At 48.7% G+C, this 13756-nt stretch overlaps 2 protein-coding genes across 11 annotated transcripts in view; both read left to right on the top strand.

Annotated features, from left to right (window-relative positions):
* Nucleotides 1–8033, top strand: part of ppp1r13ba (protein phosphatase 1, regulatory subunit 13Ba) — a 29114-nt gene extending 21081 nt beyond the window's left edge. For 6 of the 7 annotated variants that reach the window (XM_067242543.1, XM_067242542.1, XM_067242539.1 and 3 more), the window contains 12 exons: nucleotides 106–302; nucleotides 848–1015; nucleotides 1351–1531; nucleotides 1852–1977; nucleotides 2868–2950; nucleotides 3157–3559; nucleotides 3699–4513; nucleotides 4778–4915; nucleotides 5035–5168; nucleotides 5469–5635; nucleotides 6215–6414; nucleotides 6686–8033. In XM_067242543.1, coding sequence (XP_067098644.1) covers nucleotides 106–302; nucleotides 848–1015; nucleotides 1351–1531; nucleotides 1852–1977; nucleotides 2868–2950; nucleotides 3157–3559; nucleotides 3699–4513; nucleotides 4778–4915; nucleotides 5035–5168; nucleotides 5469–5635; nucleotides 6215–6414; nucleotides 6686–6727 — 2654 coding nt within the window. In that variant the 3' untranslated portion in view covers nucleotides 6728–8033. The remainder of the gene's footprint in view (nucleotides 1–105; nucleotides 303–847; nucleotides 1016–1350; nucleotides 1532–1851; nucleotides 1978–2867; nucleotides 2951–3156; nucleotides 3560–3698; nucleotides 4514–4777; nucleotides 4916–5034; nucleotides 5169–5468; nucleotides 5636–6214; nucleotides 6415–6685) is intronic. The other variant, XM_067242541.1, reaches the window with a different exon arrangement.
* A 307-nt stretch (nucleotides 8034–8340) lies between these two features.
* sdsl (serine dehydratase-like) lies at nucleotides 8341–11896 on the top strand. 4 transcript variants are annotated; one of them, XM_067243431.1, is made up of 8 exons: nucleotides 8341–8400; nucleotides 8699–8860; nucleotides 9293–9332; nucleotides 9499–9638; nucleotides 10060–10148; nucleotides 10473–10700; nucleotides 10879–11009; nucleotides 11377–11896. In XM_067243431.1, exons 2-8 carry the CDS (start codon nucleotides 8708–8710, stop codon nucleotides 11565–11567), a joined length of 972 nt encoding a protein of 323 aa, XP_067099532.1. In that variant the 5' UTR covers nucleotides 8341–8400; nucleotides 8699–8707; the 3' UTR covers nucleotides 11568–11896. The 4 variants fall into 4 exon arrangements, with proteins under 4 accessions (XP_067099532.1, XP_067099531.1, XP_067099534.1 ...); XM_067243430.1 differs by lacking the exon at nucleotides 8341–8400 and having other exon boundaries at nucleotides 8654–8860; XM_067243433.1 differs by lacking the exon at nucleotides 8341–8400 and having other exon boundaries at nucleotides 8654–8860; nucleotides 10879–11048; nucleotides 11377–11498.
* The last annotated feature ends 1860 nt before the right edge of the window (nucleotides 11897–13756 follow it).

The raw sequence follows: 13756 nt of genomic DNA, 5'->3' as shown, positions 1-13756 counted from the left end.
CTATCCTACTGCTTTCCCCCCACTCCATCTCAACGTCTGTCTCTCCCTGAAACCCACACTCACTCTGTCTCCGGTTCCCTCCCTCTCCGCCCCTGACTCTCTCAGCGGCAGAGATCGAGCACGTGAGCGGGCTGTTCCAGGAGAAGCAGGCCGAGCTGCAGTCAGCCGTGCTGAGGGTGGATCAGCTCACCCAGCAGCTGGACGACCTGCGCAGGGGCCGCCTCAACGGCCTGCAGCCTCTCGGAGCTCCCCTCAGCGGCTCGGCCGCCCTGGAGCTCAGGAAGCTGTACCAGGAGCTGCAGGTAGGCCTGACCCCTGACCCCCCACCATGGACCCGATGGGTCAGAAGTCCAGGGAGTGGATGATTGAACCCTTTTTTTGTTGCAATTTTGTTGCTCGCTTGAAGTTGAGTTTGCGTTTGAAATATTTCAAATGTTTCCATCTGGGAAAAAAATATTAAACCAAGATGAATATAAGTGGTAGTCCTCTCCACATGCCTAGACTGTCTGGCCCGCTCCCTGCTCCCGGACCAGATTACGTCAGGCAGGCTCCGACCAGAAGATAGACAGATTAGCTGAGTCAGGATGGTGATGTAATTTCTGGGAGACTGAAAATTAGATACTCACAGGACACAGAACACCACTGCTCGCAGTCTGCTGGCTTTGACTGGAACAGTCACTGGCAGGAATTAAACTGATATATTTCAGGACAACATTATAATTTATGTGTCTGTGCAAGTTTATGTGTGTGTCTGTGTGTCTGTGTGTGTATGTCTGTGTGTGTCTGTGTGTGTGTGTATGTGTGTACGTGTAAAATGACTACATGTAAATGTGTGTGTGTGTGTCAGGTGCGTAACAAACTGAACCGCGAGCAGAGCGGCAAGCTGCAGCAGAACAAGGAGCTCCTGAACAAGAAGAACTCCGAGGTCACCATGATGGACAAGAGGATCGGGGACCTGAGGGAACGCCTTCACAAGAAGCGAGCTGAGGCACGTCACACAGACCACACACGCTCCGTAAGGACAGACACTCTCTATCCATCACAGATCAATCCCTGAGAAGGCACTTTCTATATATCACAGAGAGGAACTGTAAACCTGTCAATACTGTACAGCCTGTGAGGCCAGGCTCTATGTGGAACACTAGATAACGCAGGCCAGGTGTTACATGATTACTGAGAGGCCAACCCAAACTAGATAGCATAATGACACAGTATTCTTCTTCTACCATCTTTCTATCTCTTTCCATCCTATATCTCCCAATCCTCAACTCTCTCTCTCTCTCTCTCTCTCTCTCTCTCTCTCTCTCTCTCTCTCTCTCTCTCTCTCTCTCTCTCTCTCTCCCTCCACAGTTGACCAGGGTGAACGGGGGTCCCCCGTCCCCCCAGCCTGCCCCTAGCAGCTCAGGCCGGGTGGCAGCCGTGTGTCCCTACATCCAAGTCCCCGTCCCGCGGCGGCAGGAGGGGGGGTACAGCCTTCCCCCCGACCCCCTCAAACCCCCCCATGGCTTCAACCATGCCAGATCACACTCAGGTTAGTATCCACAGCCAAGCTGGAAGATGTGTGTGCTGTGGCCACACACAGGAACTGCTGCTCTCTGCTGGTCTGTCCCGGTATTGCACAGGCCCCCCTCACTGTTCCTACTGCTGTCACCTGCCTGACTCACCTTTATGAAGAATGTTATAACCTTGACACTATCTCTGAATACGATGGTTTCCTGTCTGAGCTCTCTTTAACTTCCTGTCCTGTCTGTCTCCTCTTCTTCTCCTTCCCTTGTGATTGTCTGTGGTTGTCTGTGATTGTTGTTGTTGATGTTATTGTTGTTGATCTGTGGGGGGCGCTGGTGCTTCCAGAGGAAGAGGGGTGCGGCGTGAGGAAGCCTCCCAGCCAATGGAAGGTGTCAGATTTAGACGTCCTATTGGCCCCTGCGGAGCAAGGGGAGGGGCCTAGGTCCCCCTCGGGGGCGGAGAATGTCAACTGTGAGTCTGCAGGAGAAGAGATAGAACCTAGTGGACTTACTAGCACACTTAACCCTAGACCTAGTACACTACTTAGTACTCTACATCCCAACTTTAGTGCACTCTTTAGTATTCTGGACCCAAGCCCTAGTACACTGAACAGGGACACATTCATGTGGCAAGTTTCATTCCTCCTGGGTTTCTGATATAGAGTGCACTGTCACTGTTTAAATAAACATCTCCAGAAATATCCCTGTGGCCAGAGAGACTTCTGCAGAATACCAGGAAGTTGCCGGTCAGGTTGGTAGGTAAAGTTTATTTGTCTGGCAGAGTGAGGGGGAAAGGATGTGATGTCACTGTGGGGGTGTCTGCAGTGGGAAAGGAACCACAGAGAAGAGAACCTGTAGAGAAGAGAACACAAACGGATATGAACCAAACAGCATGGAGAGTCTTTTTGGAGACACTACAAAACCATTCTCTAATTGTTTTGTGTGAGAGAGAGAGGGAGAGAGAGTAAGAGAGAGTAAGAGAGAGAATGAGAGAGAGGGAGGGAGAGAGAAAGCGTGAGAGAGAAAGCGTGAGAGAGAGAGAGAGAGAGAGAGACAGAGCTTAAGTGAGAAAGAGAGAGAGAGAGAGAGAGAGAGAGGGAGAGAGGGATAGAGGGAGACTAGAGAGAGAGAAAGTGTAGAGAGCGTAAGTGAGAGAGAGAGAGAGAGAGAGAGGGAGAGGGAGAGGGAGAGGGAGAGGGAGAGGGAGGGAAACAAGTTAACACAATTATCCTTCAACCTTCGTTGTGTATCACAGAACACACCGTCTGCTGTCTTTCTCTGTCTTTCTCTGTTTTCCTTTCTCTCTCTACCACCCCTTTTTCCTTACCTCTGTGTAATCCCTCCCTCCCTGTCTGCTTGTAGCAACCGATGGTAATTGGCCTGGCCTCAGTAAGAGTGTGTCGTCTTTTCAGCCCTCTGATTGGAGGAACACCAGTCCGGAGCAGGTAAGACAGCGACCACTGCTGTGTCAGGATCTCGGGGAAAAACCTTCTGTACAGATCTCCATTTTCTGGAACACGCGTGAAAGTGAACGTAACTTGAGATTTTCAAGTGATTGTTCTGAAATAACTGAGGTGAAAGCCCTGGGTTTGCGAGAAGAATACATATCTTACTTTTTAATTGCCTCTGCTTCACCCACCCCTCTTCTTAGATGGACTCCAGTAAGCTCTCCATGTCCAGACCCCCACCCAGCTATGGCACCTACCCCAGCACAGGCCACCCCTCCATGGGCTCGTCCACCAGCTCTCTGCCTCGCTCGGCCCCTGCCACCCTGGCCTGGCAGAGACCCGGGACATCCTCCACCTCTCAGCAGATCCAGCAGCGCATATCCATACCCCCCAGCCCCACGCCCTCCTCCCAGCCCCAGGGGGAGAGGCAGGATCCCCCCTTGGCGGTGGCAGTGCGTCCCTACGTCCCAGACAAGGCCTCCAGGCCCCAGTCCCCCAGGAAGGGACCGGCCACCATGAACTCCAGCTCCATCTACCACATGTACCTGCAGCAGCCAGCCACCAAGAACTACGGCTCTCTCAGCAACAGGAGCACTGTCAAAGCAGGTAACTTTGCTTCTTCAGAGACGCTGTTATTTCCAAGCCGTATGTCAACATGGGTACGTTTTAAAGTGCAAACCTCAAACTCGTGTTCAACTTGTTTAACTTTGAATCTGGCTCTGCTTTCCCCTGCTTTTCTCTCTAGTGTATGGTAAACCAGTGCTGCCCTGCAGTTCCACCTCCCCCTCCCCTGTGCCCTTCCAACAGGGGGCGCTGTCTCCAGGCGGGGGGATGGGAGGAGGAGAAGACGTGGTAGACAGGGAGGGGGGTGACAGTTCACTGCCCCCGCCAAGCGTACACAACATCCCCCGCCCCCTCAGCCCCACCAAGCTCACCCCCGTCGCCCACTCTCCCCTCCGTTACCAGAGCGACGCCGACCTGGAGGTCCTGAGGCGTCGCCTTGCCAACGCCCCCCGCCCGCTCAAGAAACGCAGCTCCATCACAGAGCCCGAGGGCCCAGCCGGACCCAACATCCAGAAGCTTCTGTACCAGCGCTTCAACACCTTGGCAGGGGGCATGGAGGCAGGCAGTGCCACTCCCTTCTACCAGCCTGCCTTCCTGGGCACAGGGCTGGCAGGAGGCCTGGGCACAGGGCTGGCAGGAGGCCTGGTAGAGATGGAGAATAACAACACAGCCAACGTTTCCCTTCTAGAGTCTGCCTCCCTGGTGGTCTCTTCGGCAGAGGGTCCCAACTCTGATCCCCGCCTGTCCCCCCCCACCCCTGCAGACAAGCAGAGGACCTCCCCCATCCCCTCCCCGTCCCCCTCCCCTCCTGGCCAGTCCGCTTCCTGCACGGCCACGCCCCAGCCCAGTCCCCCGGCCTCTGATAGGCTGGAGGATCAGAACAACAACACCCAGGCTGGGTCCAAGTCCCCTGGCTCCTCCCCCAGCCCAGAGACCACCCAACCACAGCAGAGAATCCCTTCCCCTCGGACCATGACATCCACAGCCCCGCCCAAGGTCAGTCTGTCACTAGCGTCACAAATACTATTATAGAACATAGTTACTTCAGTAATATACACATACTATGTATATATAATATACACTGCTGTAATATACAGTGCCTGGTTCCTTAATCCTTACATAAATTTACCTAACACAAGAACGACAACATGCAATGACATTCAAAGCACCGCTGAGTTGAAAGGTTTGGGTAAAATACAAACCTTTTTGCAGGCTTGCCAGGTTTGTTTGTATTGACCCTCTGCCTGTGTGTGTGTTCAGGTGAAGCGTACCAACCTGAAGAAGCCCGAGTCAGAGAGGACGGGTCACGGCCTGAGGGTGAAGTTCAATCCCTTGGCTCTTCTCCTGGACGCCTCTCTGGAGGGAGAGTTTGACCTGGTCCAGAGGATCATCTACGAGGTGGGACACCAAACACCAAACCTGCTTCAAAACCACACAGACACGTCTATAGACAGGTCTATGCAGAACAAGGTTTACTGTGATTTCTAATGAGTGATTTCCTCTGTTCCTCTGGGAAGGTGGTGAACCCCAGCACAGCTAACGACGAGGGCATCACTCCGCTTCACAACGCTGTGTGTGCAGGCCACCACCACATCGTCAAGTTCCTGCTTGACTTCGGGGTCAACGTTAATGCTGCAGACAGTGATGGATGGTAAGACGGTTTGACCTGTGCGTCGCTTTGGATGAAGGCATCTGCTAAATGAATATATTACATTATTATTAAGATCAAGTAGCTAACCATGCTATCCTATGCTAACCGCTACCACTCATCTGGGCCTGACCTCTAGCTCATCTTTATTATCATGGTGTAAATTGTTCTGAAGAAATTAGCATTCTTCGCTTTCTCATTCATTCAGTAACTAATTAAGCCGTTCCTCTTTTCGTTTACCTTTAATTTAAAATCCATCCATCTACTCATCATCTCTCTCTATCCCTCCCTCCTTCCACCCAGGACTCCTCTCCACTGTGCAGCCTCCTGTAACAGTGTTCACCTGTGTAAGCTCCTGGTGGAGTCTGGGGCGGCCATCTTTGCCACAACCATCAGTGACGTGGAGACGGCTGCAGACAAATGTGAGGAGATGGAGGACGGATACGCTCAGTGCTCCCAGTTCCTCTACGGTACGTAGCACTGCCAGTCCTCCCTTCTATCAGAATCAGAATTTGGTTTATTCGCCATGTATGTTATACAAACACGGAATTTACTGTGGCAGGGAGGTGCAAAACGCTAAACATATACGAATCTTAAATTAAGTAAAAGTACAAAAGTTTAACTATTTCTAAGAACTAAACAATTTAAATATAAAATAAAATATATATAAAAATAAGAATAAGAATGAATAAGAATAGAACCTTAGATAGAACCTATAGAACCTTAGTCATGCTTCCTAGAGTCTACATGCCCTGAGATATCTTCCAGAACCTTCCTTCTGCTAGCCCAAAGGTACACTACCTGCTGAGCCACCAGGGCACCTCCTCTCCTCTCTTCCTCATGCTCTCTATCCTCCGTCTTCTACACCTCCTCTCCTCTCTTCCTCATGCTCTCTATCCTCCGTCTTCTACACCTCCTCTCCTCTCTTCCTCATGCTCTCTATCCTCCGTCTTCTACACCTCCTCTCCTCTCTTCCTCATGCTGTCTATCCTCCTTCTTTAACACTTCTACCTCTCCTCTCTTCCCCCCTCTCGACTCTGGGAGTACAGGTGTGCAGGAGAAGCTGGGTGTGATGAACAAGGGCTCGGTCTACGCTCTGTGGAACTACGAGGCTCAGAGTCCCGACGAGCTCTCCTTCCACGAGGGGGACGCCATCACCATCCTGCGTCGTCGTGACGACACGGAGACGGAGTGGTGGTGGGCTCGGCTACATGAGCACGAGGGCTACGTGCCTCGCAACCTGTTGGGGGTGAGTTAACAGGAAAAACTGGCGCTGGGATGGGTTTAGACAAACCTGGCAACCTGCCAGGGGTGTTTCCGCAGGAACCTGGCACCCTTCAGGTGGTAAATGTACACAAATCTGGCAACATGAATCTCACAGGCTCTTGCTCGATCGCACACACTTGTCAACTTCCTCAACAACAACAAAAAAATCGTGAAATCTTGAACTTGAATGACCTGGCAATAAGCTAAATTGATGTAATCTGATATAAACCTCCACCTCTCCACGTGTTTCCCAGCTCTACCCCAGGATCAAGCCCAGACAGCGCTCCCTGGCTTAGCTCCCAGCCTCCCGAGCCTGAGGAGGGGCGAGCGAGCGCCTGGGCTGTGTCGCCGAGAGGAGCGTGCACGTGAACAGTGTTGCTGAAGGGACAGTGCACGTTGTCTGCAGTGGATGGCTGTGCGCGCAGAAGAAGAGGGGATTGTGGTGGAGGGACATAGAGAGAGGACATAGAGAGAGGATCCCATGTGGTCAGAGGCAGGCTCACGAGTGGTCGCTTACCAAAGAAGAAAGAGACTGTACCAAGCCAGACAGCTAGCTCAAGATTCTCTCTCCCCCTCAAGGCTGATATTGTCTTATCGATTCAAACACTGTTTTATTTCTATTTTTCTAAGCTCAAACCCCCCCCCACTCCCCCCCGCCCCATCCATGAGAACAAGGCCTAAACTGCTATCTGTGTGACTAGCAGATGTGTGAATGTGATGTCGAAGAGGGCGCAGAGGAGGAAAGGAGTCAGTCAGGATGGTTTGAATGTTTGCCTGGTTCTGGATATTTGTGCTTCTGCTAACTCCCAGCTTCTGCTAACTCATATGGTCAATATTGCTCCACCGGTAGCTTAGACGTCATGTATGGCTTGCCATGATAGGAGTTGGCATGAACACATGCATGTCTGGACACGGGCCATGTGCGAAGAGTTGCCAAGCAGCTGGAAGCTCCTCCAGACATCCTCAGAGGAGCATGGCAAATAGAGAATGTATTTAGACATGTGAGGAAGGAAGGAAAGGGTCTTAGCAGGTTGATACTAAGGACTTAGAAGGCTTGAGATGCAGGTAGAGAAACGATAGAGGATGAGAGATGTTGAAATTGTTTTTGAAATGTTCTGGAAACCAAAGAGCTGTGTTGTGATGGACAGACGGGGAGAAGATGTCATGGGGAAAGACGGGCGGTGTTGTCTTCCACAGGTGTCCTATCTATCCTGATAACTGTATGAGTGTTGCACCGTCAGCCAATCACAGATAACTATACTTGCTTGATAAGCCAACCATATGACTCCTTGATGGGTCGTCAGAGTTTGTATTCATATTGAGTTGAGATGTTTTAGACATGCACCACAGGCATACATTTGTAAATTGTATTATTACTTATAATTCATATAATTATTTTTGTGTCCAGGTGTTGTCTATTTAATACCCATGCACAACAACAGATATTCAGACTCAGTGATGTTTTGTTGACAGGTTTGCTGAAGGTTGAGCGCTATACCATCCACTGTATAAGATGGTTCATGTGACATACAGATACAACTTATGCAACATGTAATGTAAATGTAAACATAAATATGTTCCTGTAGAATGGGAAGAAAACAACTGTGTGTACTGTATTTATATACACATTTAATATGCTTTTGTTTTAGGGAACATTTGGTGATGAATTATTGTGATTCAAGTATACACACATGCTCAAATGTTAATTTGTGATTTGTGGCTTGATGACAAAAGGCCTGTGATGTTGTAATGTGGTATTAAGATCACTGTTATCAACGGATTTATGAACACGCAGTCGGAGATCAGACCATACTAAAATGTTAATAATCAAGTTATAAATCCACCCCCACCGGACGAGGAATTGTATAAACGGAGAGTTTAATTTATTTCTGGACTTTGAGCTGTTGGTAATGGAGAGGTGCGGAAGTTCAGAAGGGCATTTTAGTTCATACAAGACTGACGACTACTGGTAAGTGACTGCAAGTTATGCAGATCTCGTACGTCATTAGCTAAATCAACACCAAAAATATTGTTGTGTTTTCCTCAGCAATGGAATGTTAATCCATACTGACAGCAGCGTGAGAGGCTCCGTGCCTTGAGCTAGTTTGCACGTCGCACCGCCCAGTAGAACGAACCTGCGACATTGTATCGAAAAAGTGATCATTTTCACAGATGTGCATTGAATGTGACACACAAACAGTTAACCGTTTCAGTCGCCGGCGGAGACTGCTGGCCTGCAGTCGTGACAGGAGCTTTTTGTACCTCAGGGCTGAACAATGGCAAGCCCTGGTGTTTACCACGTCAACACTCCGCTCCTGGAGAGCATAGACATGTCCAGGAGAGCTGGTACTGCAGTCTACCTAAAGATGGAAAATTCCCAACCCTCCGGATCGTTCAAGATTCGTGGTATCGGTCACCTATGTCAGAAGGTACCGCACTGTCAGATGCTGCGTTAAAAGTTCAATATTGACCAGTATAAAATTACAAAACGGAGCTACTTGAACCACATTGAGCTACTGTAATCATGAGTGGCTCCAAAATGAAGATGTGGGCTACATTTATAACGTATTACATGCTGAGGATAGGAAATGGACGTCCTGATTTAACTGGGTTGTTTAAATCTCCTTTCAAACGTGGCCTACAGTACCTCCTACTGTAGAGTAAGGGGAATGCGGTTAATCTGTTGGCTGAAATACGAGATGAGAAAAAGACGCCTCCTTGCCTATTAGTGTGTGATTAGTTATGTATACCTTATTAAACACGACTACACTATCCTTTAATACATACTCATTAGTAAGCATTACATCGACTTATCCTGTATTCGACTCCGATCAAAAGAATGACTCTCTTTCCTCACTCAGTTAGCAGGACCAGGATCTAAAGGAGTGGTCTGTTCTTCAGGTAACCTACAATTGCGACAAAACCAGTAATAAATGCATACTGTATAGATCATCTACAGCAAAGTTAGCTCAATCTGCTTCTGTAATTTTGTCATTTGCAATATTAGTGCAGAAACAACTTGAAAGGATGATACCAGTGAGTCTCAGTGCTGTACATTGATGTTCAGGTGGCAATGCTGGCATGGCAACTGCGTATGTGGCTAGAAAACTCAATATCCCAGCAATCATCATTGTTCCCTCCTCCTCACCGGAGTTGGTTGTGCAGAAGCTAAGGGACCAGGGAGCCACTGTGAGGGTGGTGGGCAAGGTAAGAGTGCCTGTACTTGATGAGGACTTTACAAAACTGTACTGTACTTGATCTACTCTTCTTCTCTGCTCTTCTCTCCTGTGAAAAAAAGTTTTCGAAAAAAAAAGTTTTGTAAGGTTGAAAACATACTTACTTACGAAAAAAGTTTAGAAAGGTGGAACAAACATAAGTTTTGAAAAAAAGTTTTGAAAAAACTATTTAAACTTGTATAGTGTTGTGTGTGGATTTTTTCTTCTTCGAAAGGTTGAACAAATATCTTCGAAAAAAGCTTTAAAAAAAACTATTTAAACTTGTTAAAACACAAAATTTGTGTTGCAGTAGTCCAGCATGTGACTGAGTTCCATACCTATACAAATCTACCTTCTGTCTTGGAAGGACCAGTACAGATAAACACGACCGCTGTGTGGTTGTGTGTCTGCAGGTGTGGGATGATGCCAACACGGAAGCCATGCGTCTGACCCAGACAGACGGGCTCACCTACGTGCCTCCGTTCGACAACCCTCTGCTTTGGTGAGATAGAGATTAGGAATGGGGCTGTTTGTAGTTGCACACGCCTTCATCTCGGCTCTCTTGTCTGACCTGGAACCAATCAGGACACGTACACAAGGAAACAACAGAAATGTCACGTGTCTGAGATGGAATCAGTGTCTCCACTTTGTCACACAGTTTGTGTGGTAGTTCAGAGAGCTTGGCTTCTGATGCTTTTGGATCCAATAGAACAACTAGAACAGACCCTCTAACCCTGACCCTAAATCAGATGTTACATAGCAGGAACCGCTTATAGTTTGTCTGTAATTTAACCGTTAAAGTTAAACCTCTTTCCTTCTCCATCAGGCAGGGCCATGCCAGTGTTATCCGGGAGATCTGGGCCTGCCTGCCAGTGAAGCCTGGGGCTGTAGTAGTGTCTGTGGGTGGAGGGGGCCTCCTCTGTGGGGTGGTGGAGGGGATGAGGGAGGTGGGCTGGGGCTCTGTGCCCATCCTCGCTATGGAGACAGAGGGAGCTCACTGTTTCAATGCAGCAGTGAAGACTGGGAGGATTGTTACCCTGCCTGACATCACCAGGTAAGAAAACAGCATTCTGGAGTCAGAGTTGAAAGGCATGCCAAGGAAGCTAAATCAAGCTTACCCTCAAGTACTATACATGACACGTAAAGAAAATCAAAAGTGAAATATGTCAAATATGATATTATCACTAGCAAGATGTGTATCATATTTTACTATAACCTGGTTGTGTTCCCAGCGAGGCCAAGTGTTTAGGAGCTAAGACTGTGTGTCAGCGGGCGTTTGATTATAGCCAAGAGGAGAACTGCCCCATCATCTCAGAGCTGGTGTCAGACAAGCAGGCCCTGGAGGCTGTGGAGACCTTCCTGGGTGAGGACCTCTCAGGGCTAATATAACCTCCTCGCTGAGGTAACACCCCGAGCCATATATGCAGAGGTGTAACCATCGTGGGAGTCAGTTGGCTGAGCGGTGATGGAGTCGAGCTTGTAATCCGAAGGTTGCCAGTTCGATTCCCGGTCATGCCAACTGACGTTGTGTCCTTGGGCAAGGCACTTCACCCTACTTGCCTCGGGGGAATGTCCCTGTACTTACTGTAAGTCGCTCTGGATAAGAGCGTCTGCTAAATGACTAAATGTAAATGTAAACCAGTAGTTATAGATATCTGGTCATTTTAATCCTCAGCTAACTTTACACAGGATGTCATGAATGTTGATGTTGTTTTCCCTTGTGTGTCCAGATGAGGAGCGTGTTTTGGTTGAGCTGGCGTGCGGAGCGTCGTTGGCGGCGGTTTATAGCGGGCTTATCCAGAAGCTGCAGGATGAAGATCGCCTGCCTCGCCCTCTTGGCCCCCTGGTGGTCATTGTGTGCGGTGGCAGCAGCGTCAACATGTCCCAGATGCAGCACCTCAAAAAGATTCTGCACACTTGAGCTCTGAATGGATGGGTTCAGTTCCAACACCTACTGTAGACCACATACCGCTGACACAAAGTGGAAACACCTAGAGCCTTTACACCAGTCTTTTTCACATACAACACCTAGAGCCTTAACTACTTCCACATTCACATACTTCTCAAATTCTAACCCTTAACCTGGACTCGGTCCACTTCTACTTCCTTGCAAGAACAATGTAACCCTTGACCCTGACCTAGAAATGCCAATAGTTGACCCTTGGCTCTGGCACCATGTGGGATTAGCTTCTCAGTTGTCCAAGACACATTCCTTTTAACTTTGTGTGGAAATAAAATTCTGTGAAAATTGCTGGTTGTAGTTACTGACTTTGACCAGTAGGTGGCAGCTTCATAAATCTCAGCAGACGCCAGTGAACTGCTATGTCTACCAGAGACATCCTATGAATGCCTCTCTCCTGACATCATTGTGCTTGTGTCAGCGAAGAGCAAGAATAATGATCTTGTCTATCCACTGTTAATGTGTTACCAGATCAACATACTCCACAATCTATTCCTGTGGGTCATATCTGTGTTATTTCAACACAGCTTATTGTCTCACCTTAGTGAAACAAAAACATTTACTGTCGTCAGAAACAACAAAGCTGTGTGATAACCTAGATAACTTATGATCAACTGGCTTTAAGTACAGTCACTGTTTACCAGGGCTTAGTTTTGTTTATCAGGATATCTCTTCTCTTTTCTGGACATCTCTCTCTAACCATCAGCCATTACACCAGCAGTGTGTTTCCAAGGACCAGTGCTCAATCTGTGTGTTCCTAAGCTTCTTTACGCAGCTTGTGGTGCAGTTGGAATGTGTGCTATAGTTGAGGGATAATTAGCTTATCTAGGGTAAACACACAGTAGTAAAACACTCTATATTGAACCAACAGACCGGCTAATTTACTGTGATTATCACTGTGGTGCAGTGTTGATCAGAACATGTGAGATGCACCCATGTTTGTTTATTCAGAGTTATGATGTGCTTGAACTGAGGGCCAATGCCTTGCTGGGGATGAGGATGCTGTGTGTGCCAGACTGGAGCCGAGGCTGGGGCCGAGGCTGGGGCCGAGGCTGGGGCCGAGGCTGGGCCCGAGGCTGGGGCCGAGGCTGGGGCTACTGTAGTAGGCAGACTGAGGATGGGGCTGGTAGCCAGATGATCTGTCTAATCTCTAATTTCTTTAAAGTAATGTTTAATGACCATTTAATGATCCACTAATCCTTCTACCATAGAGGGGAGTCTGGAGCAATCTCTTGACTCATCCCTCCCTCTTCTGCTGCTAAATACCGCCCCCCCCCCCCCGCCCATCCACATCTCCGCCATCTCCCCGCCCCTCCACCCCATCTCGAGCTAATCTCCAATCAGAACCATTAGACGATGGATCTAACAACCCTGAGTCCTTCTCCCTCTTATCTCCTCCTTTTTGTCTTTCTGTCATCAGATAAAGGGAGATGAAAGGCTAAGGACCCTCATACCACCTTGACGACATCAACTCTCCTCCTCCTGTCTGTGGTGTAGACTTGCCCAGGTCCTCCCCAGGACTTCATCCTCCCAGGTCATCCTTTGATCAGTCGAGAGACGGAGCCACTAGGGTCATACTCCTAGTGTACACAGTAATAGAGGTTGGAACAGTGTACGATTTGATTTCCTCTCTTCTCTCCTTCTCTCATCTCCTTTCCTCCTCTCTCCTCATCTCTTCTACCCTCCTTTTATCTCCCCCAGTCTCTAATCCATGGGACAAGAACCAGACCAGGAAAGTTTAAATATTTACCCACCACCACTGCTCCCTTGCCAGCCTACAGAATCCTGTCTGTTTATGCAACAGACTAACACCGGGCATTTGTCAACTCACTCCTGCCTCACTCCTGTATGTGAAGGACTGTAATATCTCACTGCACCAAAGGCATAGATGGATCCCTTGCCACCCATGCTGCCTGGACTTGAACCCAGGATGTCGGACGAGCAGCTCTGAGGCCTGTGAAGACCTGTCCATGTTAGCATTCATTCTCCTGTCATTGACATATTAAACACCAAAGATAATCCACGAGGATTTAATGCACTGGGCTATGCTTACGTTCATAGAGCTGAGTGTTTGAACTATATATCTTCACCCATATAAATATCTATGGTTGTACCCTCCCCCCCTCACCCCTCCCCCCTCCCCCACCCCC

Source organism: Osmerus mordax, chromosome 9, assembly GCF_038355195.1.
Source record: "Osmerus mordax isolate fOsmMor3 chromosome 9, fOsmMor3.pri, whole genome shotgun sequence".
In the NCBI taxonomy this organism is placed as follows: Eukaryota; Metazoa; Chordata; class Actinopteri; order Osmeriformes; family Osmeridae; genus Osmerus; species Osmerus mordax.
The sequence above is the reverse complement of the archived record's forward strand: the minus strand, read 5'-3'. Positions and strand labels throughout refer to the sequence as shown.

Excerpts from the sequence above, each read along its gene's own strand:
- sdsl (XM_067243431.1), top strand. The coding sequence starts at position 8,708 with ATGGCAAGCCCTGGTGTTTACCACGTCAACACTCCGCTCCTGGAGAGC. Across the intron at positions 8,861-9,292 it reads TCGGTCACCTATGTCAGAAG|TTAGCAGGACCAGGATCTAA; the intron begins GTACCGCACTGT and ends TTCCTCACTCAG. Across the intron at positions 10,149-10,472 it reads TTCGACAACCCTCTGCTTTG|GCAGGGCCATGCCAGTGTTA; the intron begins GTGAGATAGAGA and ends CTTCTCCATCAG.